The 27114-nt window shown below is 37.8% G+C and overlaps 1 protein-coding gene across 7 annotated transcripts; it reads right to left on the minus strand.

The window, feature by feature from the left end:
* MDM2 (MDM2 proto-oncogene) lies at positions 1 to 27053 on the minus strand. Of its 7 annotated transcripts, none has more exons than XM_040491472.1 (12): positions 26713 to 26823; positions 26119 to 26190; positions 25886 to 25970; positions 22701 to 22775; positions 20991 to 21124; positions 17843 to 17892; positions 14319 to 14386; positions 14093 to 14189; positions 9064 to 9224; positions 4532 to 4687; positions 3508 to 3585; positions 1 to 1087 (listed from the first exon to the last, which is right to left on the minus strand). In XM_040491472.1, the coding sequence occupies exons 3-12, from the start codon at positions 25964 to 25966 to the stop codon at positions 512 to 514; spliced, it is 1476 nt and encodes a 491-aa protein (XP_040347406.1). In that variant the 5' UTR covers positions 25967 to 25970; positions 26119 to 26190; positions 26713 to 26823; the 3' UTR covers positions 1 to 511. The 7 variants fall into 7 exon arrangements, with proteins under 7 accessions (XP_040347406.1, XP_040347405.1, XP_040347409.1 ...); XM_040491471.1 differs by having other exon boundaries at positions 26703 to 26816; XM_040491475.1 differs by lacking the exon at positions 26119 to 26190 and having other exon boundaries at positions 26703 to 27051.
* Between the last annotated feature and the right edge of the window lie 61 nt (positions 27054 to 27114).

Raw genomic sequence — 27114 nt, forward strand, 5'->3', positions numbered from 1 at the left:
TTAATCAAACATTTAGTATTTTTATTTGTAAATCAATAAATAATTTATGTATACTAAACCTAAAAATTTAGACAATTTAATGGATAGGCATGGCAAATGAAACCATCTGCAGATCTGAATGTTTTCTAAGTAGCATAATCACTGCATTCCATACCCTGAATGTACATAACTTACATTTAATGTACTTCTATTTTTTTAAATCAGATACGTCTCTAAATTTTAACAAAGTGGGGATCATTTAAAATATGAGTAGCGGGGTTAAGGATGACCTACATATCGAACTCGAATTACATTAAAACCCAAACAGAGAATATAAACAGAAGTGAAATTTTTCTAAAAGGAAGTATTTACTATTCCCATTCCCAAAGTAAATTATACTAGAGAAGAAATAAATCTACATGTATGGAGATACTTTCTCACTTTGATATGTGTAAAAAAAAATTTCATGTTGTCTAAATTTTTAGGGTTATATAGTTAGAAATATAGAATTCTACTTTTATAGACATGTCCACTAGGGGAAATAAGTTAGCACAATCATTTGAATTGGTTGTCTACATACTGGACAGGGCTTATTCCTCTTCTTTAGCTTTTTTGCACAAGTAAAGCATGCCATAAGATGTCCTGTTTTGCCATGAACAATGCAACCATTTTTAGGTCGACCCTGGCAAATCACACAAGGTTCAATGGCATTATGGGGAAAACTAGATTCCATGATTTCTTCTTTGTCTTGTGTTTCTTCCCTCTCAAACTCTTTGACATCTTCTTGGCTGCTATGAATGATGCTGTTAGAAGTTGATGGCTGAGAATAGTCCTCACTTTCTTGGGATTGGGAGGCCTGTGTGATTTTATCATCATTTTCCTCAGCACATGATTCCCTGGAATCATTCACTGTAGTTTTTTTACAATCAGGGACATCAAAGCCCTCTTCTACTTGTGTTGAGTTTTCCACTTTGGCTTTCTCAGGCATTTTCCCTTTATCTTTCCCTTTATCTTCAGGAAGCCAATTCTCACGAAGAGCCCAACATCTGTTGCAATGAGGTGGAAGAGGAGGATTCATTTCATTGCACGAAGTACACTTCCAATAGTCCTTCAATGAAAAAAGAGTTCGTTTCTGTAACCCTTTAACAACTACTCATAGCCAACTCTAGCAACTTCAGTATGTCTGAAATAAAATCTATCAGAGTTCAATTTTCAGCATTTTATGTTTTATATAAAACATTCAACATGTAACAATCTTTCCTCAAGCATGAGATTATAACAACACACATAAAGTATCTATTTTTTTCAGGCAAACTATGCTGAAGAATCGTAAAACAAAAAATGTATTCACCATGATCTTAACCACGTACCAATAAAGTTATCTGGGGACATAGATACAGCTGGTTCATCTAGTTGAAGCAAGTGTGATGTAGTCTTTTACTCTGAAATGAGGCCTGTACCCACTTCACTCTCTTAAAGGCTCAACCCTAGGCCCAATGTCTACCAATCAATCTAGACGAAACCACTGCCCAATGAGCCACTGACTAAGACTGCCTTGGAAGTGCTCTAAAACCTGGGCTCAAGGGAGTTTCCCTGATTTCATCCACAAAGGAAATGCTAAAACATTCTCGGCAATCATGGCCACCTAAAATCTGTCATCCTTGTCACTATCCAAAATGTATGCCCCTTATTTAACTATGCTTTTCTGTGTTCTCACCTCTGTAACTGCTTATTGCTTCTCCCATATCTCAACTTATTTCCCAACCTTTCCACCATCATGCAATTTGGAAAACAAACCCCCTTTAAATCCCCCAGGCTCTTTTAACGAACATATTCTTATTCCACTATCTTAACTGAAGCATGTTTCTTGCCTGAGGACAACATACATGTAAAACTTGCCATGAATAATATAACCATTTTTTTAAAACTGTCTATTTATTTGGGGGGGGGGGGGGGGGAGGGTTCCGTGCTGTCAGTGCAGAGCCCTCGGAGCTGACACAGGGCTCAAACTCACAAACTGTGAGATCATGACCTGGGCTGAAATCAAGAGATGCTTAACTGACTGAGCCACCCAGGTGCCCCAATATAACCATTTTTAAGTTGCCTCACAAATGCCTAAGACCTCAGCAGTAGGGATGGAGACTGTTCACTATTGTACATTAGTTCGAGTTCTCAATGTACGCTGCTACCCAACTGATAAAACCAAAGACAAAAGTTTTATAACATGTGGGAGAAAGTGCTTCAAAGACCCCAATAAACTGCAGGATCTATGTCTGGCATAAAGTAAGTCAACTAGTTACTTGAATTATTTTCTATTACAGCAAAAAAAAAAAATTTTTTTTGAATTTCACAATTTCACCTTTTTTGCATTTAGATAATAGTTTCCAACTCAGCCAAGAAAAATAAGATTTCCTATTCAAATACAACTAAAGGCATTAAGAACAAAATTAGGGGCACCTGGGTGGCTCAGTGGGTTGGGCGTCTGTCCAACTTTGGCTCAGGTCATGATTTCAGTTTGTGAGTTCGAGCGCTGTGTCAGGCTCTGTGCTGACAGCTCGGAGCCTGGAGCCTGCTTCGGATTGGGTCCCCTTCTCTCTTTGCCCCTGCCCCACTTGCACTCACTCTCTCTCAAAAGTAAACATTAAAAAAAATTGTTTTATAAAAAAAGAACAAAGTTACAGGCACTGGGGTGACTCAGTCGGTTAAGCACCCAACTCTTGATTTCAGATCAGGTCAATTCAAGCTCACAGTGCATAAGTTTGAGCCCCGTGTCAGGCCCTGCACTGGCAGTGCGGAGCCTGTGTGGGATTCTCTGTCTCCCTCTCTCTGCCTCTCCTCTGCTCATGTTCTCTCTCTCTCAAAATAAACATTAAAAATAAATAAATAAATAAAGCAGTGCGTCTGAGTGGTTCAGTCGGTTAAGCAGCCGACTCTTGATTTCAGCTCAGGTCATGATCTCACAGTTCATGGGACTGAGCCCCGCATTGGGCTCCACACTAACAGTGCAGAGACTGCTTGAGATTCTCTCTCCTCTCCTCCCCTTATTGCTTTCTCTCTAAACAAACAAACATTAAAAAAAAACTAAAGCTTTAATATACAGTAAAAAACCCAACTTCCAATACCCCAGGAACCCTATGAAGCATGAAATGTGAACGTCCTGAATTCTTAAATGGCAAACCCTACCTACCACATTCTCTAGTACAAATCAACATGATGGGAAAAATGTTTGTAACGATTACAGCTCAGTGATAAATACGCTAGAAATACATTATACTACTCTCTATGCTGTACATGCTTGAAATTTTCAATAAAAAATTCTTTAAAAGTTCATATCCTAGCACCAAAAAACCCTTAAAAAATGTAGTAACAGATTCCAACACAACAAGTAAAAGAAAAAAATGCTTTAAAACTTTTTAAAAAGGATTTTAGCTTTATATAAATTACCTCATGTCAGGAAGTAGACTAGGCATATTTTTCTAATGTTAACCTCAATGTTTTGATTCCTTAAAAAAACAGATGTATACTTACAGCTAAGGAAATTTCAGGATCTTCTTCAAATGAATCTGTATCACTCTCCCCTGCCTGATACACAGTTACTCGATATACCTAATAAAATAAATCCATCAACATCAATTTATCACCTTTTTTCCTTAACCAGGAAGGCTTCTTAGTGGTAAGTCCTAACAAATAGCATGTACTACTATAGATGAGAACCTCTGAGACAGAGGTTGAATAAAATAGAGGGGGAAAAATGAAGGACCATGAAATCCTCACCCACTATGGTAAAAAGTCAACAGGATGATTAAAATGAATAAGGCAAAAAATTCAGTATAAGCATTTTTATTTTATAAATATGGGGATATTAAATAACTGTGAAACAGCCAGAAATGTTGAAGGTGGTCACCTCCAGTGACTTTAACTGTGTGCATACTTTACTTTTATAAAAATGAGGGGCGTCTGGGTGGCTCAGTTGGTTAAGCGTCTGACTTTGGCTCAGATCATGATCTCACAGTTCGTGAGTTCAAGCCCCACATTGGGCTCTGTGCTGACAGCTCAGAGCCTGGAGCCTGCTTTGGTTTCTGTGTCTCACTCTCTCTCTGCCCGCCCCCCCACCACCTGCATTCTGTCTCTCTCTCAAAAAATAAACATTAAAAAATTTTTTTTCAAGTAAATTAATATTAAAAAGAGGGCAATTTTAAAATTTAACTTTATTAAGTAAACTCTACCCCAAAACATGGGGCTTGAAATCATGACCCAGAGATCAAGAGTTGCATGCTCCACCCACTGAGCCAGCCAGGCATCCCAAAGAGGGGAATTTTTTTTTTTTTAAATAAGACTTTTATAAGAACATTCATTAAGAACTGTTGACTTTTTGACATTTATAGTTACAAGAGTATAAATCAAAGAACTACAAAAGCCTGAAGTCCACAAAATATTCCAGTTTGAACAAGAGTCAAAGATAAAGTGAAATCAGAATACATTATAATTTCAAATAGCATCAATGAATACAGAAAATATTTAAGAAATTCAGACTATAGAGAAATAAAACTACCTCATCATCTTCATCTGAGAGTTCTTGTCCTTCTTCACTAAGGCTATAATCTTCTGAATCGAGAGACTCAACTTCAAATTCTACACTGAATTGATCTGAAACTGAATCCTGATCCAACCAATCACCTGAATGTTCACTTACACCAGCATCGAGATCCTAAAATAGGGGGGAAAGAAAAAGTTACTTGAAGTACATTACCTGTTGGCCTCTGTAACAGCTTCCTGGCTCATCCCTATAGTCCTATTTCCATCTTAAATCCACCCTACACAATGATACTAGATTAAGATTCTGGGTTATTAATATATTATGTTCCCAGTTCAAAACCCCATCACATAAAGGAAAAAAGCCAAATCCCCTTGGCATTCAAGGCACACAGAGTAGGGCCATATTAACACTTTCATCTTATCTTCCAACTGGACACTGCTCCCCCCACCCTCAATATGAACAATTGGCCAGATCTACCCTTTTTTCTAAACCAAACTTGACAGTTCACCTTACACACTTTACCTCTCTCGCTGGAATAACTTAACAGTTTTTAAGTCCTACTCATCCTTTTTTGATAAGGCTTCTGTCAATACCACAAGAAGAAAAGTACTTCCACTTTTAATTACCTTTCCTACTTACATATTGAATACTATATACTTCTACACATAAGATTACACAAAACATAGTTTTCTATACATGTTTCTTATCTGAGTTATACGTACTTTAAGAGTTAAAAACATGTCTTAATCTCTTTAGATCTTCAGATTGGTAGAACAGTAGTAGCTACAACCCACATGACAATTATGAGATTTTATAATTTTCTTGAGATTTATTTATTTATTTATTTATTTTTTAATTTTTTTTCTACGTTTATTTATTTTTGGGGGACAGAGAGAAACAGAGCATGAACGGAGGAGGGGCAGAGAGAGAGGGAGACACAGAATCGGAAACAGGCTCCAGGCTCTGAGCCATCAGCCCAGAGCCCGACGCGGGGCTCGAACTCACAGACTGCGAGATCGTGACCTGGCTGAAGTCGGACGCTTAACCGACTGCACCACCCAGGCGCCCCGAGATTTATTTTTTAATGAACTTTGATAATAATTTCTTTGGAAGAGCTTTCAGACATAATTTTTTAAATTTATTTTTTAAATTCTGTATCAGCTCATGTGGTTTCTCATTTTATAGTATAAGAACCCTAATAAGACCATTAGTCCCATATTTACTGTCAGTGCTAAGAATAGGAACATATACAAAACAGAAGGCTAGACAGAAAAAATCATTGGTCTAAGAATCAGGGTACAAACATTCTTTTCTTCTAAGGTTTATTTATTTTTGAAAGAGAGTGAGCGAGCAGAAGAGGGGCAGAGGGCAAGACAAAGAATCCCAAGCAGGCTGCACACTGTCAGTGCAGAGCCTGAGGCGGGGATCAAACTCACAAATAATGAGATCAAGACCTGAGTGAAAACCAAGAGTTGGGCCCTTTACCAACCGAGCCACCCAGGCACCCCAGGATACATTCTTCTTCTAGATTTGCCACTAAACAGCTATTTAACCTTGGACATATTTAAAGCCATAAAGGCCGCAGCCACTTCATCTATGAGAGTTTGGATTAAATAATCTCTAATACTTCTATCATTTGTAAAAAAACAAAGTATATTATTTTATAAACACTGAGGTCAAAAGACTTTTTCACAGTGATGTTAGGATAGTAGTAAAAGCAAAATTGACAAGTTGCAGTTAATGATTCTTAACAAGGGTTCTATTAACATTCAGGTTAAAATTACATATGAAGCTAGAATATGATCTCTAATAAGGTAACCTAATAAACTGTATACTTCAATTAACTAGCATTTTAGTGCACTAAGTCTAAATTTTTTTTTTAATGTTTATTTTTGAGAGAGAGACAGAGCACAAGTTGGGGAGGGGCAGAGAGAGAGGAAGACACAGAATCTGAAGCAGGCTCCAGGATCTGAGCTGTCAGCACAGAGCCCGATGCGGAACTCAAACTCACAAACTGTGAGATCATGACCTAAGCTAAAGTCGGACGCTTAACTGACTGAGCCACCCGGGTGCCCCTATTGCACTAAGTTTAGAATATGGGGATATATCACAAAAAAGATGAAAGTCTCAGCAGGTATCTTCTCTTGTATGGGTTGACAAAGTATGGCCCACTACCCATCTATTTTTACAAATAAAGTTTTATTGAACACAGCCATGGCCTTTGGTTTTCCTGAGACAATTTCTCAGTTTCCAAACAGACAATTATTAGCTATGGAATCTTAAACAAGTTATTTGAAACCTTCAAGCTTATCTTTCCCATCTATAAATGGAATGTGAGGCTGCTGAGCTGGTACCACGTAAACTGTCTAGTACAGAGCCTAGAATATAGCCTTAGTTCCTCAATTTATTAAGCCCAAAAGAAAAAAAGATGGAAGTCAGACACACTTTCCTTTAACTGCCTTCACAGGCGGGTGAATAATGACACCAAATGAGGACTATACCATTCTCATATCAGGTAAGCTAAAAACAAGGAAAAACCCTACCCCTACCAAAAGCTTTCACAAGTAGGAACTCAGCCTGAAAAACAGTAGATTTTCAATAGAATTTTTAGAAGAGAATATAGGATAGGAATAACAAAAAGAAAAAAGAAAATATCCTCTGTTGCTTTAATAACAAGGCAGTGTCCCAGGGTAGAAAGAAAAAACAAGGACTTTAAAAATCATTTAACTAGAATTCTGAAACAACTGTAACAAAGTCTGCAAGTTTAATGGGTCATAGTTCTACTTAAATCATTTGTAAGGAATAAAATTATCCAAACATGAAGTCTGTGTACATGTTAAGCTTTCTTTAATTGGATTCAATTTTCAGATCACATATGTGTGCTCTCAAGAACCTGTATTTTTTTTCTACAACATTTATTAAATGTCTTAATTACCTCATTGTTGATGATGTGTCTCCCCATGAGGGCAGGGACCATATCTATATCTACCCTGACAACCACTCCAGTGCCAAACAGAACCTGGTATAGAAAACATTTACGTACCTACTGAATGAAGAACTTGCTCTCTATGCCATCTAGTGGCCTACAGAAGTAACAGCTCTATTAAATACTAAGTCTAGAGGGTACATCTGTATCCATAAAATCAGTGCTTTGGAAGGGAAAAAAAGTAAAGATAACGTAAGAAATAACAACAATAGGGACACCTGGGTGGCTCAGTTGGTTAAGTGTCTGACCTCGGCTCAGGTCACGATCTCACTCTTTGTGGGTTTGAGCCCCGCGTCGGGCTCTGTGCTGACAGCTCAGAGCCTGGAGCCTGCTTCAGATTCTGTGTCTCCCTCACTCTCTGCCCCTCCCCTGTTCACACTCAGTCTGTCTCTCTCAAAAATAAACAAACATGAAAAAAAAAAAAAGGGGGCGCCTGGGTGGCTCAGTCGGTTGAGCATCCGACTTCGGCTCAAGTCATGATCTCACAGTTCGTGAGTTCGAGCCCCACGTCGGGCTCTGTGCTGACAGCTCAGAGCCTGGAGCCTAGTTCCGATTCTGCATCTCCCTCTCTCTCTGCCCCTCCCCTGCTCATGCTCTGTCTCTCTCTCTGTCTCAAAAATAAATAAAACATTAAAAACAATGTATATATATTTTTTAACCGAACTTCTTTCAGTGACCTCTCAAGAATTTTACTAATTCTGGGGCACCTGGGTGGCTCCGTCGGTTGAGCATCTGACTTCAGCTCAGGTCATGATCTCACAGCTTGTGAGTTCGAGCCCCATGTCGGGCTCTATGCTGACAGCTCAGAGCCTGGAGCCTGCTTCAGCTTCTGTGTCTCCCTCTCTCTCTGCCCCTAACCCACTCACAGTCTCTGTCTTTCTCAAAAATAAATAAACATTAAAAAAAATTTTTTTTTTTTAAAAAGAATCTTTCTAAAAAAAAATTTTTTTTACTAATTCTTTGGATTTTTGTATCAATAATCAAAATTACTAAATCTCTCCCGCCATCCATGTAACAACATGCCTGTATTTCACAGCCTTACTAAACACCTCTTTCCTGATATCTAGGCCTATGTACGGCTAAGTGTGTAGCTTAGACTATGCTGGCTTGTTTGCTGATGGCTATAATAAAGAAGATATTGTTACTCTAAATGTTCAAAACAAATTTGCCTTAGATTCTAAGATACTTAACTTTTTTTCTTCCCTTATTTTTTTAAAAATAAAACTAAAAATCCTCAGACCATTCCAATTTCTGTGAATGTACTACTGGTGCACAGCCCACAAAGATTCTCCACTATGGAGGACGACATTAACAACTATTAATACTGGTGCTAATTTTATCATCACACCCACAACTGCACGATCTCCCAGCCTCCTCCCAAACCTGGGGTTGGGGACAGAGAAGATTTACACGGTAATTTTATTTGACAGAAAAATTTACCACTGTGTATATAACAGCAATTGCATATATAGGCATTCTATCCAAATGTTTATTAGGACTGACAGAACTAGACTTTAAAAATAAGAGCCTTGTTTTATTTTATTTAAAATGAAAAGATTACCGGATTTGACGGAGTCCCCGTTGATTCGCTGCTACTGCTTCTTTCACAACATATCTCCCTTATTACACACAGAGCAAGGCTTTCATCAAAGGAAAGAGAAATACTATCAGACTTGTGGCGCTTTCTCTGCCGTTCACCAGGTAATTCATCTGAATGTTCTTCTGCATATATAAGGAAAAAAAGTCAATTAAAACCCTATGTTGTGATTTATTTAGCAAACAAGCTGCCTCGAGTACCTATTTGTACTGAAATTTAATCTCAATGAAATTAAACAGAGAAAACAGTCAATTATTACCATTTCAAAACTTAATGCTTTTATTGGATCTGTTCAACTGAGAGCTACAGCAGAACACTGTACTTATTTTTTCTAAGTAAGCCCTACATCAAACATGGGGCTTAAACACAACCCCAAATTCAAGACTCACATGCTCTACTGGCTGAGCCAGCCAGGCACCCCCAAAAGGCTGTATTTTTAAAAAGTTTTTCAAGCTTCTGAAACGCCTGGCTCAGTCAGTATATGACTCTTGATCCCGGGGTCGCTGAGTCTGCACCCCACGTTGTGTGTAGACATTACTTACACACATACAAGCTTTTCTTTTCAGAGGGGCTTGGGTGGCTCAGTCGGTTAAGCATCCAACTCTTGATTTTGGCTCAGGTCCTGATCTCTCCGTCATGAGATCAAGCCCCAATTCCAGCTCTGTGCTGACAGTGTGGAGCCTGCTTAAGATTCTCTCTCTGCTTCTCTCTCTGGCCCTCCCCTGCTCATGCTCTCTCAAAATAAATAAATAAAGGAATAAAAGCTTTTTAAGCTTCTTTCAAAACTTCGTCTCCATTAAGTCACAACTAATTTAATCCATCTAGAGCTTTCATTGACCAATCTAAAATTCTTCTGTCAAAAATCACACTTTAGAATATATCATTTTGTTTCTAAAAAGAACAAAAAATGTTTAATTTACTTAGAAGGTATTCTTAACATTTCAATTTCCTCAGTTCTATTTTTAATAGTAATCAAAATTTTATCTTAAATAATGAATTACTTCTCACTTTAAGTCAGAATGTTGCCAAATCTGTCAGGTACTTGAATGAGTCTTACCATGTATTAGATTTAAAAATAAATTCCAAGTGAATTAAAGAGCCAAACACAAAGAACAAAACCACCCAAATACTTCTAAGAGAATATTCTTGTAATACTGGGGTAAGGAAGTGTGACATAACACTGCAAAGCCCTCAAGAAAAAATTTATCAAGGGTGCCTGGGTGGCTCAGTCAGTTAAGTGTCCGACTTCAGCTCAGGTCATGATCTCACACAGGGCTCCACGCTGACAGCTCAGAACCTGAAGCCTGCTTCGGATTCTGTATATCCCTCTCTCTCTGCCCCTCCCCCCCTTGTGCTTTGTCTCTCTCAAAAATAAACATTAAAAAAATTTAAAAATTTATCAAAATTAGACTATGTTAAATAAATTAAGGTTTACATGGCAGAATGAACAAAAATGAAAAAGTAAATGTCAGCCTAGAATATCTGCAACATACATAAAATGGTTACTACTTACTATATACAAACACCTGCCACCAATCAAGTAAAAATAACAAAAACAAACAAAAAAACCCTTGATTTAAAAAAAGTCAAGAGAGGCTCCTGAGTGGCTCAGTCTATTAAGCAGTCTCTTGGTTTCAGCTCAGGTCATGATCTCATGGTATCCTTCGTGGGTTTGAGAGCCCTACACTGGGCTCTCTCCCTCCCTGGTCCCACCCCACTCCAGCTCCCTCCCTCTCTTTCTTTTTTTTTTATTTTATTTTATTTTTTTTTATTTTATTTTTTTAATTTTTTTTTTCAACGTTTATTTATTTTTGGGACAGAGAGAGACAGAGCATGAACGGGCGAGGGGCAGAGAGAGAGGGAGACACAGAATCGGAAACAGGCTCCAGGCTCTGAGCCATCAGCCCAGAGCCCGACGCGGGGCTCGAACTCACGGACCGTGAGATCGTGACCTGGTTGAAGTCGGATGCTTAACCGACTGCGCCACCCAGGCGCCCCCCCCTCCCTCTCTTTCTAAATAAACAAACTTAAAAAAAAAAAGTCAAAGATATGAAAGGCAATTCACAGAATACAAGTGACTAATAAGCATATAAAAAAATCCCCTACCTCCTGATCAAGGACATGTAAATTAAAACAAGATACCATTTTTTTTACCCCCAAGAATGACAAAAATTAAAATGAGAGTCTCGAGATTTGAGAGAAAGGACATTTTTATACATTGTTGGTAGAAATGTAAAATAATATAACATTTGGTGGGCAATCTCTATCCTAGAAATATCTGCATAATTACTTAAGGATGTATGTGGCAAGGATGTTCGCTGCAGCCTTTTACATAAGTACCAAATAGGGTTATAGGATTAAACAAACCATAATCCATATGCCTGAAACAGGTACAACTTGCATAACCTTGTGCTCACTCCATTTCCTTCTCTTGACCTTCCTAGTCAAAGTCAACTTTTTCCTCTGAATTTCCCACTCTTATACCCTATACTTTAAGTAATTCTGTGTTGATCTCTCCAAAACTAAATCACAAGTTCTTGATGTAAGTTCTTAATCATGTTTGTATTCCTTACAAAAGGTGATCTTGGTTGAATAATGTGGGCTAGAAGCCTAAAACCACACCAACTGATTCTTATTGTTTACCTCCATTAAAAATATCATTTGGGATTTTCTTCTATTAAAGTATCATATTACTCATTATAGAAATCATAAAAAAAAACAGAAAATTTAAAAAATGTAAAGCATCTGTAGTGCTACCCTTGAGAGAGAACTACTATTAACATTTTAGTGTAATAATTTTCCAGTTTTTATTTCCTTTTATTTATTTTTTTAAGTGCTTATTTATTTTTGAGAAACAATATGAGCAGGAGAGGGACAGAGAGAGAGGGGACAGAGGATCCAAAGCAGGCTCTGCACTGACAGCAGAGAGCCCAATGTGGGGCTCAAACTCATGAACCGTGAGATCATGACCTAAGCCGAAGGCAGACGCTTAACCAACAAAGCCACCCAAACACCCATTTATTTCCTTTTAAAAAACGTATTTGAATCATACTATATGTACAATTTGGGGGTGGTTTGCTCTTAAATTTTCTTTTACGTTATTTTTAATGGCTGCAGAATATGGTGTCCATGACATAGATTTATATACTGTTCATATAACTGAACTATTTAGTCCACAAAGCTGAGCAACTATTTACTGTCTGGCACTGTGCTAGGCAGTGGGTTTACAAAAGTGAAGTCAGTTATCATCCCTGCCACCAGAGAAAGTTTAATTTCAAACACCCAGGCAACCGAAACATAATTATCTACCAGCTATGAGTGCTATGAGGAAACAAGTAGGGGGCTAAGGAAAAGAACAATCTGCCTTTGTGACTGGTTAGAGACAGGCTCTCTGAGGTCACATTTCAGCAAAAACAGAAAAATGAGGAGCTGGTCTTGTAAGGCTGAGGTAGAAAAACTCCTGGCAGGGAAAAACAAAAACAAAAAATGTGTGTGCCAACAACCTTAAAGTAGCAAAGAGTTGACTTGAAGAACTAAATAATCAGTACAATGGAAATAATAGAGGTCGGAGGAAAAGGCCAAAAACCAGGTTAAAGGCAGATCATGGCCTTGTTAGGCCAAGGTAAAAAGCGTGGGTTTTATTTTAAATAACCAAAGTGGGTAAGTGGGGAAGTGATGCAATCCAATTTACCTTTTACCACCTCCTTTAGTACTGTGTGAAGGAACACAATTGTAAAACAAAATCAGAAAGCTGTTGCTGTGGTCCGGAGACCAGAGGGCAATGGCCTGAACTAGAGTGACGATGTTTTCTACCATATGTCTTTAATTATAAATAATGCTGTAATTAGTATCTCTAAATACATGTAATCTTTGAATTTCTGATTATATCACTAGGATAGATCTCTAGAAGCAGAGTTACTGGGATAATGGTAAGAACTTCAAGCCTTTTTATATCCATAAAGGTTTAAGTTGTTGTTAAACTATTGGTACACCAATAGTGTATCAGTGCCAATACACATGTTAACAAGGATGAGTAAAAAAATCTCTAATTTGGTAGCCTAGAAAAGAAGCCTTTTTGCATTTGTTATTGTCTATAAAGCTAAATCACAAAAACCCACCCCCTCCCTATTTATTAGTCATTTGTATTTACTATGAAAAATTGGGTGTTTTGTTCCTTTTCGTTATGTGGATTTTTAATTTTTTTTTAATCAATTTTGGAGAACTTTTATGTAATAAGGGTATTGACACCATCAGGTTTAAAGTGAATATCCTTCAAATATAATTTTTTCATATATCTTTTAAACTCATTTGGAATTCACTTTGGCATAAGGTATAGACAGAATTTGTCTTTTCTTCCCCAAATAACTAACCACTTGCTCCAGTCCCATTCAGTGAACAAAACACCCTCTGCCCTTACCGCCCTCTGCTCTCCTGTGCGTAATTCTAGTCTGGGTTTATCTACTCTATCTCACTGATCTGCTGAACTCTTCTTTCATCTGAATCACAGTTTTAGTTATTGACTTTTGATCAGACAACAGCCTCCTCCTCCTCCACTATCTTTTCTTTGTAAAAATGTCCTCAGCTATTTTTTTTTTTTAATCTCATCTTCATTTCTAAGATGTTATTTACTTTGTTTTTAAACTCACTGGTATGTTTCATCGCTTACTAGAAACAACAAATATTTTAACTGCTAAGGTAACTAAGAATAATGACTAAAATACAGTTTAGATGCTTGTCCTCTATTACCTTGAATAATAGGTGCCTAACTATAAACTCCATTGGGCCCAGAAAACTGTGCTGTAGTCAAACAGAAAAATATTGCTAAGAGAGCAATTTTTAAACAAATCATATAAAAATAAGAATGAAAGAAACCCAGAAATTAATTCATCTAAGGCAAAAAAAAGCGCAAAATTTCATTAAGCCTAAATGCATTAATTTCATTAGAGAATAAACAGTGAAAAGCTGTCTGAAAGTGCCAATTAATCATATGTACCTGTCTCACTAATTGTTCTCCTTCTAGATGAGGTAGATGGTCTAGAAACCAAATCTGAAGATGAAGGTTTCTCTTCCTGCAACTCTTGCACAGGGTCCTAAGCATGCAAGGTGGGGGGAGAAAAACAAAAACTTAACTTGTAACACCCGGGAGCTGAAAAATATTTGTTTAAAATAACCTAACTTTCAAGAAACATCACACTAGAATGCATTCATTTCAAGATTACCTTTTGATCACTCCCACCTTCAAGGTGACACCTATTTTCACTCACAGATGTGCCTGAATCTGATGGTTCTGATGGGGGAAAAAAAAAACAACAACAACAACAAAGAATCACAAACTAGAAAAGAAACTAGTCTGTCAGTCCAGGAAAAACTCCTTACACAATTTAACCTTTCAACAAACATTAAATGTGTGTCTCCCAGGGGCCAACCCCATGCTAGATATTGTAGAAATAAGTAATAAGATTCAATTTTAATACAGAGAATACATTAAGAGTAATGAAAGTGTAGTGAAGAAGACAGAGCAATGATTTTTTGGTAGGGACACAGCAAGGTCTGAGGAACAAGGAGTCAGGAAAGGTTCCATAAAATATAAAGAAGTAGGAATAAGAAAAGTTATTCCAGGCTGAGGAACACCCTGTGAAAAAAAAAATCCAGAAATGAATTACCAACGCTTGTTGCAGGGAACTACAGGTAGTTAATTATTACTAGAATATAAGCAGGATCATAAAGGATCCTGTGTGTCTTGCAAAACAGAACAAGGACATCAACAAACAGCACTCATGCCTTCAATCCTACATCACTGCATGCTTCCCAGATGACACTTCAGAACCTTCCCTAGCACTGTTGCAGCCATTCAGCATAAAAAGGAACACGCAAGAAGGGGGGAGGGGCGGGGGGGGAGGGAGGGAGGGAGGAAGGGAGGGAGGGAGGAGGGGAGGGCGCGGGGGCGAGGGGGAGGGGAGGAGGGAGAGGGAGAGATAGAGACAGAGAGAAAGACAGAGAGAGAGAGATTATCTTAAGCCAGCTCCACGCTCAGCACAGATCCCATGACCCTGCAATCATGACCTGAGCCAAAATCAAAAGTCAAACGCTCAACCTACTGAGCCACCCCGGCACTCCTAAAAAGGTTTAATCCAAGAGATAAAACTGTATGTCTTTTTATCCAGAGAACAATAAGGAACCCATAAATGATCATTTTAAGTGGAGAGGGACAAATTACTTCAGCAAAATAGAAGAAAAAGAGAGCAGAGGCAGGGAAGCCAACATTAGAAAGTAACTGCAATAATACAAATGCAGAAGTATTAAAGCCTAAACTAAGGCATGGAAGAAAGATCAATTCCAGAGAAGTTGAAACCATTCACCAAGAGAGAAACTTCAGAAGACAAAGAGATTGGGATGGGAAGATAATGAACTAAAGTGGATGAAACTCATTCAGGTAGGTAGGTTTAGTTTTTAGTTGGATGTCTAGACTTGGAGCTCAGAAGTTAGCATTTCAGATATGGAATATATACAGGTGCCAAAGATCATAATCAAATACCCTCCAAAACATTTTCATCTTAATACGAATGTCAGGCCCAAGCGTTAACACTTTGAAATTATGCACATTATCGTAAGTTTATTGCTTCTTTATATCATGGGTTATGTATTTTAAGTTGTACATATAGACAGGTTATATTACGTTTTAGTATAATAAAGGAGATGTTACAAAATAGATGTAATAAAAAGGAAGTACTAGGTGTGACAGGTTGAGAACACAGTTACAAGAGCTCTGAAGTTAATTCTACTAACTGAAACCTGAAACAAACACAGAAATAACAAATGGAAATAACCTAAGTAATCTATAGGTTACCATCTCATTAATATAATTTTCCTGGTAATCTACCAAGGTGTCTTTACATGAACCAATGAATACATCAGGTATAATATTTTAAAAACTTAAAATACTACTATAATACTATTTTTTTGACCTTCGTTTAATTTCATAAAGAGCTCTGTAAAACAATAAAGCATCTTGTTACCAGCCTAACAGTCACTTCTACTCTAGGATAAGACAGTAATGCCCTTTTCTGGGTCTTAAATCCTAACTATGGAACAGTATTCAACTCAACACATTTATTAAACACCGTATTACTAAAACACTGTATTGATGCAAAATGCAAACCTGAGTAGGATACAAGAAATATAATCAAGTGAAACAAAACAATGTAACAATAAGGTCCAAATACAGAATAGTGGAAGCACAAGAGTGGCCAGTTTGTTGCATAAACAAGCTTTTGAAAACAATTAATTGTAGTTCAAGAACGGGCTTTAAGAAGTCAGGGGTGTGTTGGGAGCCAGCTCCTACTGGCAAAGAACTGTGTATCTTCTACCAATTCCATGTACGCAGCTTGAAAATGGCCATGGTGGGAGTTATTTACATGATGGAAATCAGCAAACACCACAAATCAGGGCTTTTCCTGAAGAGTGACTGGGTTGTTAAACATTTACTAGCATACCACCATATATATTTATGTGTATCTCTCTGAAATACAAACCTAGTGCTTTCATGAGATTCTCAGTTAAGAACTGCAAGCCTAAAGATAGGCAAAGAAGATGCCGCTTACCTGAACAAACTGATAAAGTTTTGTCTATTAAATAAATAAAAAATAAAAAATGGGCCCCATCTATTTGAATGGTCCTACTTAAGTATCTGTATTATTTCCCAAAACCTTTTAATATGTTTTAATGACATCTCTTGTAAGCATGGCCTTCTGAAATTATCTACCTTTCAGAAACAAGTGTTGGCAAGGATGTAGAGAAAAAGGAACCCATGTGCATGGTTGGTGGGAATGCAAACTGGTTCAGCCACTGTGAAAAACAGTACAGAGGTTTCTCAAAAAAATTAAAAACAGGACTACCATATATCTAATAATTCCACTTCTGAGTGTTTACCCAAAGAATACAAAAACACCAATTCAAAAAAGATAAATGCACCCCTATGTTCACTGCAGCATTATTTACAACAGCCAAATTATTTTATGGAAGCAGCCCCAGTGTCCATGGATAGATGAATAAAGATACAGTATGTGTGTGTGTGTATTCTATGCATACATACACACACACAATGGAGTATTACTCAGCCATAAAAAAAGAATGAAATTTTCCCATTTACACTATGGATATATATAGAGAGTGTAATGTTAAGTGAAAACAGAGAAAGACAAATACCATATGATTTCACTCACACGTGGAATTTAAGAAAGAAAGAAAAACAAAGAAAAAGGAGGCAAACCAAAAAAGACTTTTAACTCTAAAGAACAAACGATGGCTACGGGGCGGGGCGGGGGAGGAATATGGGTGAAATTAAGTGATGGGAATTAAGGAGTGCACTTGTGATGAGCACTGAGTGATATATGGAATTGCTGAATCACTGTATTGTACCTTGGAAACTAATATAACACTGCATGTTAACTAAACTAGAATTAAAATAAAAATATAAATTAAAAAAAATAAGTGTTTAATAAATGTTTGTGAGATGCCAAAAAACCCAGAAATTTTCTTTCAGAACAAATATTAATACTGATATCCCAAGGCTTAAGTTAATGGAATAAGATATTTAACTTTACATATCACAAAGTTGCATTAGAATCTCAGTATTATTTTACTTCATGTAGTTCATTTCTTCCCCTTAAATGACTTCCACATACATAAAACGTCTTTAAAATATTTTCATGGTGTCTGTTTATGTTATTCAAAATTAACTTACCATGCTGATTGACTACTACCAAGTTTCTGTAGATCATTGTATATATTTTCCTTGTAGGGAGGAAAAAAAAGAGACATACGTTTTAAAATAAAAATATATTAAACTAGACTTAACCAGACTTATAAATACGTATTAATATGAACTATATTGTGCACAAACTAAATTTTAAGTTACTGCATTCAGGGGTACTTGAGTGGCTCAGTCAGTTAAGTGTCCGAATCTTGATTTTGGCTCAGGTCATGATCTCACTGTTTGTGGATTCAAGCCCCACATTGGGCTCTGTGCTAACAGCATGGAGCCTGCTTGAGGTTCTCTCTCTCTCCCACTCTCTCTCCCCTCCCCTGCTCATGCTCACTCATGGTCTCTCTCAAAATAAATAAACTTTAAATAAATTACTGCAAACTGTAACACTGGTAAGCTTCTAGGCCCTAAAAAGCACCATGATAATTAGCTGTATGATTACCTACTGTTACTCTTATTTAATCACAAAGGTCCCTCTAGCTGAAAGACTTCATATCTCCATTTCCTGAAATATGCCTTGTTTGGACCTCACCAAAAGACCCCAGAGAATGGGTGTGAATGCAGAAAGCAGTTTAATATATTTGTTTTCAAACAGAGAAGAAAAATTTCTAGCTCTGTACTTAAAGCTTAGAAGTAAACTGACTAAAAAGGTAGTGGGTTGTGCAAAACCTGCATCCTACATAGGAACTTGATTATAATTTTGACTTCTATCAACTCATGGACCAACCACCTAATGAATTTTCTTTCTTAATCTTAAAATTTATTTAAAGTTTCCTTCATTCATTTAGTAAATACAGACTGAAAACAAGGAATAAAATGGAAACAAATCTCTGCCCTCATAGAACTTATACCCCAACAGGAAGACAATTCAGTTATTCCAGCCTTCACTGATGTTATGGTACAGCTTTTTTTTTTTTTTAAACTAACGACTTTAGAGAATGTTATTGGTTACGTATCATTTCTAATTCCTATCATTAAGGGAAAGTGCCAATCCCAATTATTTCTTTTCCCTCTTGGAACTAATGACACAGTTCTGTAAACTCATAAAAACCAGTATTCCTGTTCATACCCTTTTTCCAAGTTAGTAATCTCCCCAGTGTTTAATCTCTCAACATATTAAAATTCAAGTCAAAGATACTTTTTAAACTATGCTTTCAATGTGAGAAACTATACAACTGTACCTCAAAACATTATCAGAAGATTCAACACTCAAACAGTGCAAAATCACCAACATAGTTATAAAATAAAGCTTATATCCCAAGGCCAAATGTAAAATAACAACATAAATAAATATTAGACAGGGACACCAGGGTGGCTCAGCTGGTTAAGCATCTGACTTCAGCTCAGGTCATAATCTCACAGTTCCTGAGTTCAAGCCCCATATTGGGCTCTTTGCTCTCAGTGCAGAGCCTGCTTTGGATCCTCTGTTTCCCTCTCTCTGCCTCTCCTCCACTCTCTCCCTCTCAAAAAAAAAATAAATAAATAAACATTAAAAAAATAAACATTAGACAAATGTGACTTAATGGAAGGATGTTTATATAATGTTGAATTAAGAAGCATGACAAAATTAAATATAGTATGTTCACAACTGGGTTAAAACACATCTGCACATAACAGAAAAACAGGTAAAAATACCACTCAATGACAAACTATAGTCTTTTTTTTCCTATTTTTAGTTGTCTTTTCCTATTGTCCAATAATGAATACATACTATGCTTACATAATGAAACTGTTTTAAAGTTATAAATACTCCATTTAATTACCATCTTTTTAGCTATAATATTATTGAACATTAAACACCAGTAGAATCTAGTTGTTTCAGGTGAAAAGTATTCATCCCATTAAGAAAAACATATAAGCTAAGGCTCTACACAGACTGTGCTAAACCACATGGGAAAAGGAATTCCAAATGTAAGGAAAGGATGACTGAAGAAACAGTCTTCACTGGGAATGCAAGCTGGTGCAGCCACTCTGGAAAACAGTATGGAGGTTCCTCAAAAAATTAAAAATAGAACTACCCTACGACCCAGCAGTTGCACTACTAGGTGTTTATCCAAGGGATACAGGTGTGCTGTTTCAAAGGGACACATGCACTCCAATGTTTATAGCAGCACTATCAACAATAGCCAAATATGGAAAGAGCCCAAATGTCCATCGATGGATGAATGGATAAAGAAGATGTGGTATATATATACAATGGAGTATTACTCGGCAATCAAAAAGAATGAAATCTTGCCATTTGCAACTATGTGGATGGAACTGGAGGGTATTATGCTAAGTGAAATTAGAGAAAGACAAATATCGTATGACTTCACTCATATGAGGACTTTAAGGCAAAACAGACGAACCTAAGGGAAGGGAAACAAAAATAATATAAAAACAGGGAGTGGGACAAAACATAAGAGACTCATAAATATGGAGAACAGAGGGTTGCTGGAGGGGGTGTGGGAGGGGGGATGGGATAACTGAGTAAGGGGCACTAAGGAATCTACTCCTGAAATCATTGTTGCACTATATGCTAACTTGAATGTAAATTTTAAAAAAATAAAATTAAAAAAAAAAAAAAAAAGAAAGAAAAAAAACAGTCTTCAGTTCCCAGTAATTCTAGAAAGGTTATCTGTGTTAAACTTGGCTGATGAAGTGCTATGATATATGACAAAATAATCTCCAAAGTAACAAATGCTTAAATTTAAGCCTTTACCACAGGGTAAAGATGGTCTTTGAAAGTAACTGCAGTATTTTTTAATTTACAGTAACCATGACTAACATTTAAGTGTGTTCTATGTGTCAAACACTGCTTTTTACACATTGTCTTCATAAACTCCATGTCACATTAAGTATTTATATTATCCCTACTTTACAAATAGGGTAATCTAAGGTTTTGAGCAAGTAAATCAATTTACCAAGTCACACAGCTAGTAAATAGCTGAGCTAGGTCTCAAAGCCAGGTTTGTAAGATTCCAGAATGTAGGTTCTCAAGCAATATGCTATCTTACCAAGAAATTAAATTTCCACATCTTTTATATATACAGCAACAATTTTTCTCTGACAAAAGGGAGTGAAGGTGGAGGCAAAGTGAAACATTTGTCCAGTTGGCTTTTTACAATTGACTAAACTGAAGAATTACCTGTGTTCTTTCACAGAGAAGCTTGGCACTCCAAACAAATCCCCTAGGAGATCATTGGAACAATACACAATATGCTGTTGCTTCTCATCATATAATCGTTTAGTCATTATATACTGGCCAAGGTAAAATATAACCTGAAATAGAAATAGGATTTCTGAGCATTAAAGAAAAGTAAATGTTAGTTTCAAAAACATTCAATACCTCATTCATCTAAAGATGGTTAAACAACCAGCAACCATACCCACAACCATCTAGAATAACCTCTCTAGAGAGAGAGGGAGACAGAATCTGAGGCAGGCTCCCGGCTCTGAGCTGTCAGCACAAAGCCCGATGCGGGGCCCAAACCCATGAACCATGAGATCATGACCTGAGCCAAAGTCGGACTCCACCAACTGAGCCACCCAAGTGCCCCTCCCCTTATTTCTATCTACTACTAAATGCATACCTTTTGTTTAACTAATTACATGATGATAATGAGGTCAAACCCAAGCTAACAGCCCTAAAAATATCCTTAACCTCGACACTTCCCTACTGTCTGTAGACTTAAATGGCTAAGCAGGCCTCACTGAAAGGAATATTCCCTGGTAACTATGGACTGAAGAGACTGTTGATAGACCATGGGCAAGGAAGAAGAGAACCTACACTCCTACCAAACATCCCATTAGGAAGTTTATAAAAAGTGTGGCTGAAAAGGAAAATGATCTGGAGTCTCTTCTTGACCCCCTATCCCAATGTAGATAAGGTACTTCAGTGTTTTAAGCAATCTGGGACCCATAAACTAAGTGAGAGAGATGGGGAAAAGGCACATTTCACTCACAGTGAAATTTTGCCTAAGATGACCCAATCTCTCACTGAAAATCATGCTTCTGTGCACAAATTTCAAGCTAGAGAACAATACATTGAAATGTATCCATTAAATAGAACATACACGTTCATGAATCAGCTCACCTCTATCCCAGAAAGATCAGTATACTGTACTCATGTATCTCTAGTGCAGAAGTTCTTAACCTGGGATCCATGGATGCCCAAGAAGTCCTTGGATAGAATTCAGGGGGTCCATTAATTTGGATGGAAAAAGAATTTCTGTATTTTCACTAACTTTTCACTGAAATTTAGCTTTCCTTCAATTATGAATATAGGCAACAAACCACAAAGTATTAGTAATACCTGTGATTTTTGCCACCAATAAAAACCACAAGTGTTTTCATATCATACTATGCTTGGTGTAAACATCTCAAAATATTAACTATACTCCTCAAAATATTAACTATACTCCTTGAAATTACATTTATTAGGTCTACTACTAAATCTTATTTAATGTGTTAATAAAAAAGCACACACACAAAAGCACATATATCAAGCTTGTTTACTATTTGGATAACTATGTTACATAATTTGTTTCTTTTGTAATCCTATACATTTTGGTTCATGCATTTGGAAACAGGATTCTGAGAAGACTTCCAGTTTGCCAAGTGGGTCCACAGCACAAAAATGCTAAGAACCCCTACAGAGTCTCCCTTTGTCTCAGAGGTGCTAGCTGAGAAGTGATATTCAAGTATAATTAGAATTTTCAGCTTCAAAGTATAGTCCAAATGACAATGCTTAATATTGCTGCTTCCTGAAAAATCCCTCCATATGGCCAATTTCTTCCCATGGCTACATGTAACTAATAAGACATTAGTTATCTTGTTCACGCTTAATTTAGCTTACCTCTTTCATAGTATAAGTGTCTTTTTGTGCACCAACAGACTTTAACAACTTCAAGAGCAATGGCTTTGGTCTAACCTATGAAAAACAAAAACTTGCTATTATACTTCCAAAATTATTCCAGAACTGTTAAGTCCCACAGTAAGCATGTCCATGAAGAATTTCAATAAACATAGCAGACATTACATTTAACAATCTCACAAGGTTAGAACTCAAAAAATAAGTCAAATGTTTTCACTAAATGCAATAAACTATAGAAACTGAATACCGCAGACTGTCAAGGCAGTGTGGAAAAAATACTGAGACTTAATTACTATGCAAATAGTCACATAATCCTCAAGTATCATCAGTTGCAATCAGAAATAGTGTCCACGCCAAGGCAGTGAAAATCATTCTTTTTCCTCCAGCTATTTCTATTATCTGCTTACTACCTTACAAACTTAAGCATAAATGGAATACTCCAATGAGATTACCATAAACTACATTGCAAAATCCAAGAGAGAAGAGTAAGTCTTTAGGGTAGGTCCTTTTCCCAATCTCTTCTTTCCACATATTAGGCTCCTGAAGGCTGGGCGACTTAAATAACTAACCCAAATGACAAGGATAATTAAGAGCAGATCTGAGACTGCAACTCACAACCCTCATCTACAAAGCAGCATTTTCTTCCTACTATATCATGCTGCCTCTTAATTGGTCTACATTTCAAATACCTACTTGACAAACATCTATTGAGCTTGTACTACGCACCAGACAGTGCTAGGTATTGGGGGGGAGGGGAAATAAATAAAATACGAGCTGTATTCAAGGAACCAGCCAACTAAATCAGGGGTCAATTTTTTTCTATAAAGAGCCAGAATGTAAATATTTGAAGCTTTTCCTGCCACGTGGTCTGACTCAGAAGTACAGAATATACGTAAACCAATAGCCATGGCTGCATTTCAGTAAAACTTTCTTCACAAAAACAGGCAAGAGACCAAATTCAGTCCACAGGTTATAGCTTGCCTGACCCTGATTTAGAAGTTTTGCAAGTGGTATTGAGAAAGTAACTGGCAAGGAGACAGAGATATAATATACTCTTTCTCCCTAACTGTTGCTATATCAAAATCTTCAAAACTCAACTATCTTTATAACTTGCTCCGGCCACAAAGACTAGTGTCTCTGCACCTCTCTTCAATATATTCCCATCCTTTGTCTAACTTGGAAATCTAACAGCATCCCAGTATGCAATCTAACTCTCAAAAGTAAATTTAAGAAAACTGCCTACTTCCAGCTAATCAATTAAACAACCAAAAAACTTAAAAATACACTTAAGTGTAGTATTGAATCATTAGCTGTTCTGATCACACACTTTTGGGGGGGAGGGGTTACATATACACTTTACTTCCAGGGTACTTAAAGAATGACCTCTCTGAAAAGATAAAAAATTATTTTTTTTCTCCTCAAATTTTATATATGCTATGTTAACTTCAAACTACATAAAACAACTCAAAGTAAAAATCTGCAATGGAGAGCCATTAGTTTTTTATTAAAAAGACATGCAATAAGAAAACTGTAAGAAGCATTCTTAATCTTACATTTAATAACAAAGAGATAAATAAATGCCAAATGAAAAAGATCTAGATGTGAAAATTAAAATATTACAAGAAAATACAGGGCTATATCTGCATAATCTTGGGATGGGAGAATTCTTCCAAAGCATGATATGAAATTCAAAAACCAACAAGTTTGACTTCATAAAAACATTCTCAAAAACAACATAAAGTTAAACATTTGTAAATGATAAAAGTCAAATATATTTGAAACACAGAGAACTACAAATTATTACAAAAAACACAATAAAACAAAAAGAAAAGTGAACAGATGAGACCAAGTAAATTCCAGAAGAAAGAAACGATTTAACGAATGACAAGACGCCCAATCTCAACAGACATTAAGGAAATACAAATTTAAACGATGCTACAGTACCTTTTACCACAAAAGTAGCAAAATAATAAAAACTGATAATATTCAGTGTTGGCAGAGGTGAAAACTGTTACAATCTTGTGGTAATCAAGATGTGAATAATAATCAAATACATGTATAGTTTAGGACCCAAGAGTTCTACTTCTACAAAATCCTACAGGAGGAGACATGTACAAAGCAGCGCTATTTTTTTTATAAAAATTTTTTATTAATGTTTATTTATGATAGACAGAGCATGGGTGGGGGAGGGAGAGGCAGACACAGCATCTGAAACAGGCTCCAGGCTCTGAGTTGTCAGCACAGAGCCAGTCACAGGGCTCGAACTCATGAACCACGAGATCATGACCTGAGCTGAAGATGGACGAACTGAGCCACTCAGGCACCCCAAAGGAGCACTGTTCGTAATACTCAAAAATAAAACTCAATTTTCTAAAAAACTATAAAAAAAAAAAAACCCTATCAGTAGAGGCATAAATTTTTTAAATACTACTACCCTAATGCTTTGAACGCTATGGAGGCATTAAACAGAATTCTGTAGATTTACTGACATGGATGGAATTTGCACCACACCTCTAGTTTAATCCTGTTTTAATAGAACAGAACAATAACACGTCATACATGGGTATATACATAGGAAAAATCTAAAAGGAGACATGGTTGAAAGAGAAGACTAGAGGGGTGCCTGAGTGGCTCAGTCAGTTAAGCGTCTGACTCTTGATTTCGGCATAGGTCATGATCTCATGGTTCATGGGACAGAGCCCCACATCAGGCTCTGTGCTGACAGCTCGAAGCCTGCTTGGGATCCTCTCTCAAAATGAATAAACTTTAAAAAAAAAAAAAGAGAGAGAGAGAGATGATCAGAATTTTCAGTTTTCTGTAATGCCTAAAATCTTTCTAAGCATGAATTAGTTTTGTGACTTTTAGAAACCATTTAGGAAGTTCAATAAGTCAAAATAGAAAAAAAAATCGGTCACATAATAAACATAGCTTCAGCATCCATGCTTAAGAATATAATGGAACTCAATTTTACATCCAGTGTGGGAAAGTACGAAGAAAATGATACAGGTTCTTACAGTCAGCTTTTACAGTTATGCCTGAGTGGCAGAATTCAAGCTATGTTCATACAATTTCATTTCAAGAGCCATGCCATAAATGTGGTCTATGGAATTTAGTTGATCACCTCATAAATTATTCTTAAAAGTTACACTTGAGACAAAAATACCAACCAGGGTCTCTTGTTCCGAAGCTGGCATCTGTGAGGTGCTTACAGCACCATCGGTAGACACAGACATGTTGGTATTGCACATTTGCCTATGAGTAGGAAAAAAACACACATGATAAAAACTTGAAATAATGAAACAAAGGTGAAAAAAAAACCAACAAAGTCATATGGGAAGAAGATAAACACTGCCCTTAAATATTGTAGTAAAACTAAAGCCAGTAACAAGCGGGTCCTTACCTGGATCAATGTAGAATAAGTGCTCTACGTCGGTGACCACAGGTATCTACCTCTAATCGCCAGTGAATACAGCTGGGAAAAAGCATAGTTTAAATAGCCCCAGCTGGAGACAAGTCAGGGCTTAGCTCCTTCTGCTGCGTACTAGGAACGTGTCCGAACTTGACCAGCCCAAAGGGAAAAGCTGAGTCAACTTAGCCACAGAACCAGCCCAAACTCGCCCAGACAAGGCGCCGGCTTCACGCAGTCTACGGAACAGGCACCTGTCATCATTGGGACCCCAAGCCGAGAGGCCGCCGACGGCCCCGCAACGCACCCCCCGCCCACGTGACCTTTACCCTGACCACCCGCGGAGCCCCCCGCCTCCCGCCCGCGGGCTGGTGCGCCCGAAACCCCGCCCTCCCCCCCGGGGCGGCCACAGCCTCACCTCCTTCCAACAAAAACCTCCACAAACCCACGTGCCCCGCGCCCCCCACCACGAAATGCACAAAGCCCGCAGGCGGGGAAGAGGCTACAAACGACAGCGAGCTGGGAAACCCAAGTCACAGAACAAACCCAGAACTGCCCATGCGCTTCCCGGCCGGTACCTGCTCTCACCAAGCGGAGTTGTCCGCGCCTGGAGTAGGAAGCACGGGGACCCTCGAGGCTCCCCAGTTCCCTTCACTGGGCGGGCAGAAGCCCGACGCCGTGGGCCTCGGCGACCATTCCACTCACGGGACCCAGGCCACTGGGGCGCTCGAACGCACTGGGTCCGGAGAAGAGAGAGGCTCCTGGCGGCGAAGCCGGCAGGACCTCGGTCAGAGGGGTTAGGGCTGCCCCTCAGACTCGGGCTCTTACTCCATTTTCTTTCTAGCCACACAGGGCCGCACAGGCCCCAGGAGGACCCGAGCCGGCCGAGGCGCGCCCAATGCGCGCCCCCTGCTGCCCCAGAGGAGCGCGCCGGAAGCCGCGACTCTTCAGGGCGCTTGCGCGCGCGCCCAGGCCCCAACACGTCCGCCA

The sequence above is a fragment of the Herpailurus yagouaroundi genome, unplaced genomic scaffold (genome assembly GCF_014898765.1).
Source record: "Herpailurus yagouaroundi ecotype Mexico unplaced genomic scaffold, PumYag 182, whole genome shotgun sequence".
NCBI classification, from domain to species: domain Eukaryota; kingdom Metazoa; phylum Chordata; class Mammalia; order Carnivora; family Felidae; genus Herpailurus; species Herpailurus yagouaroundi.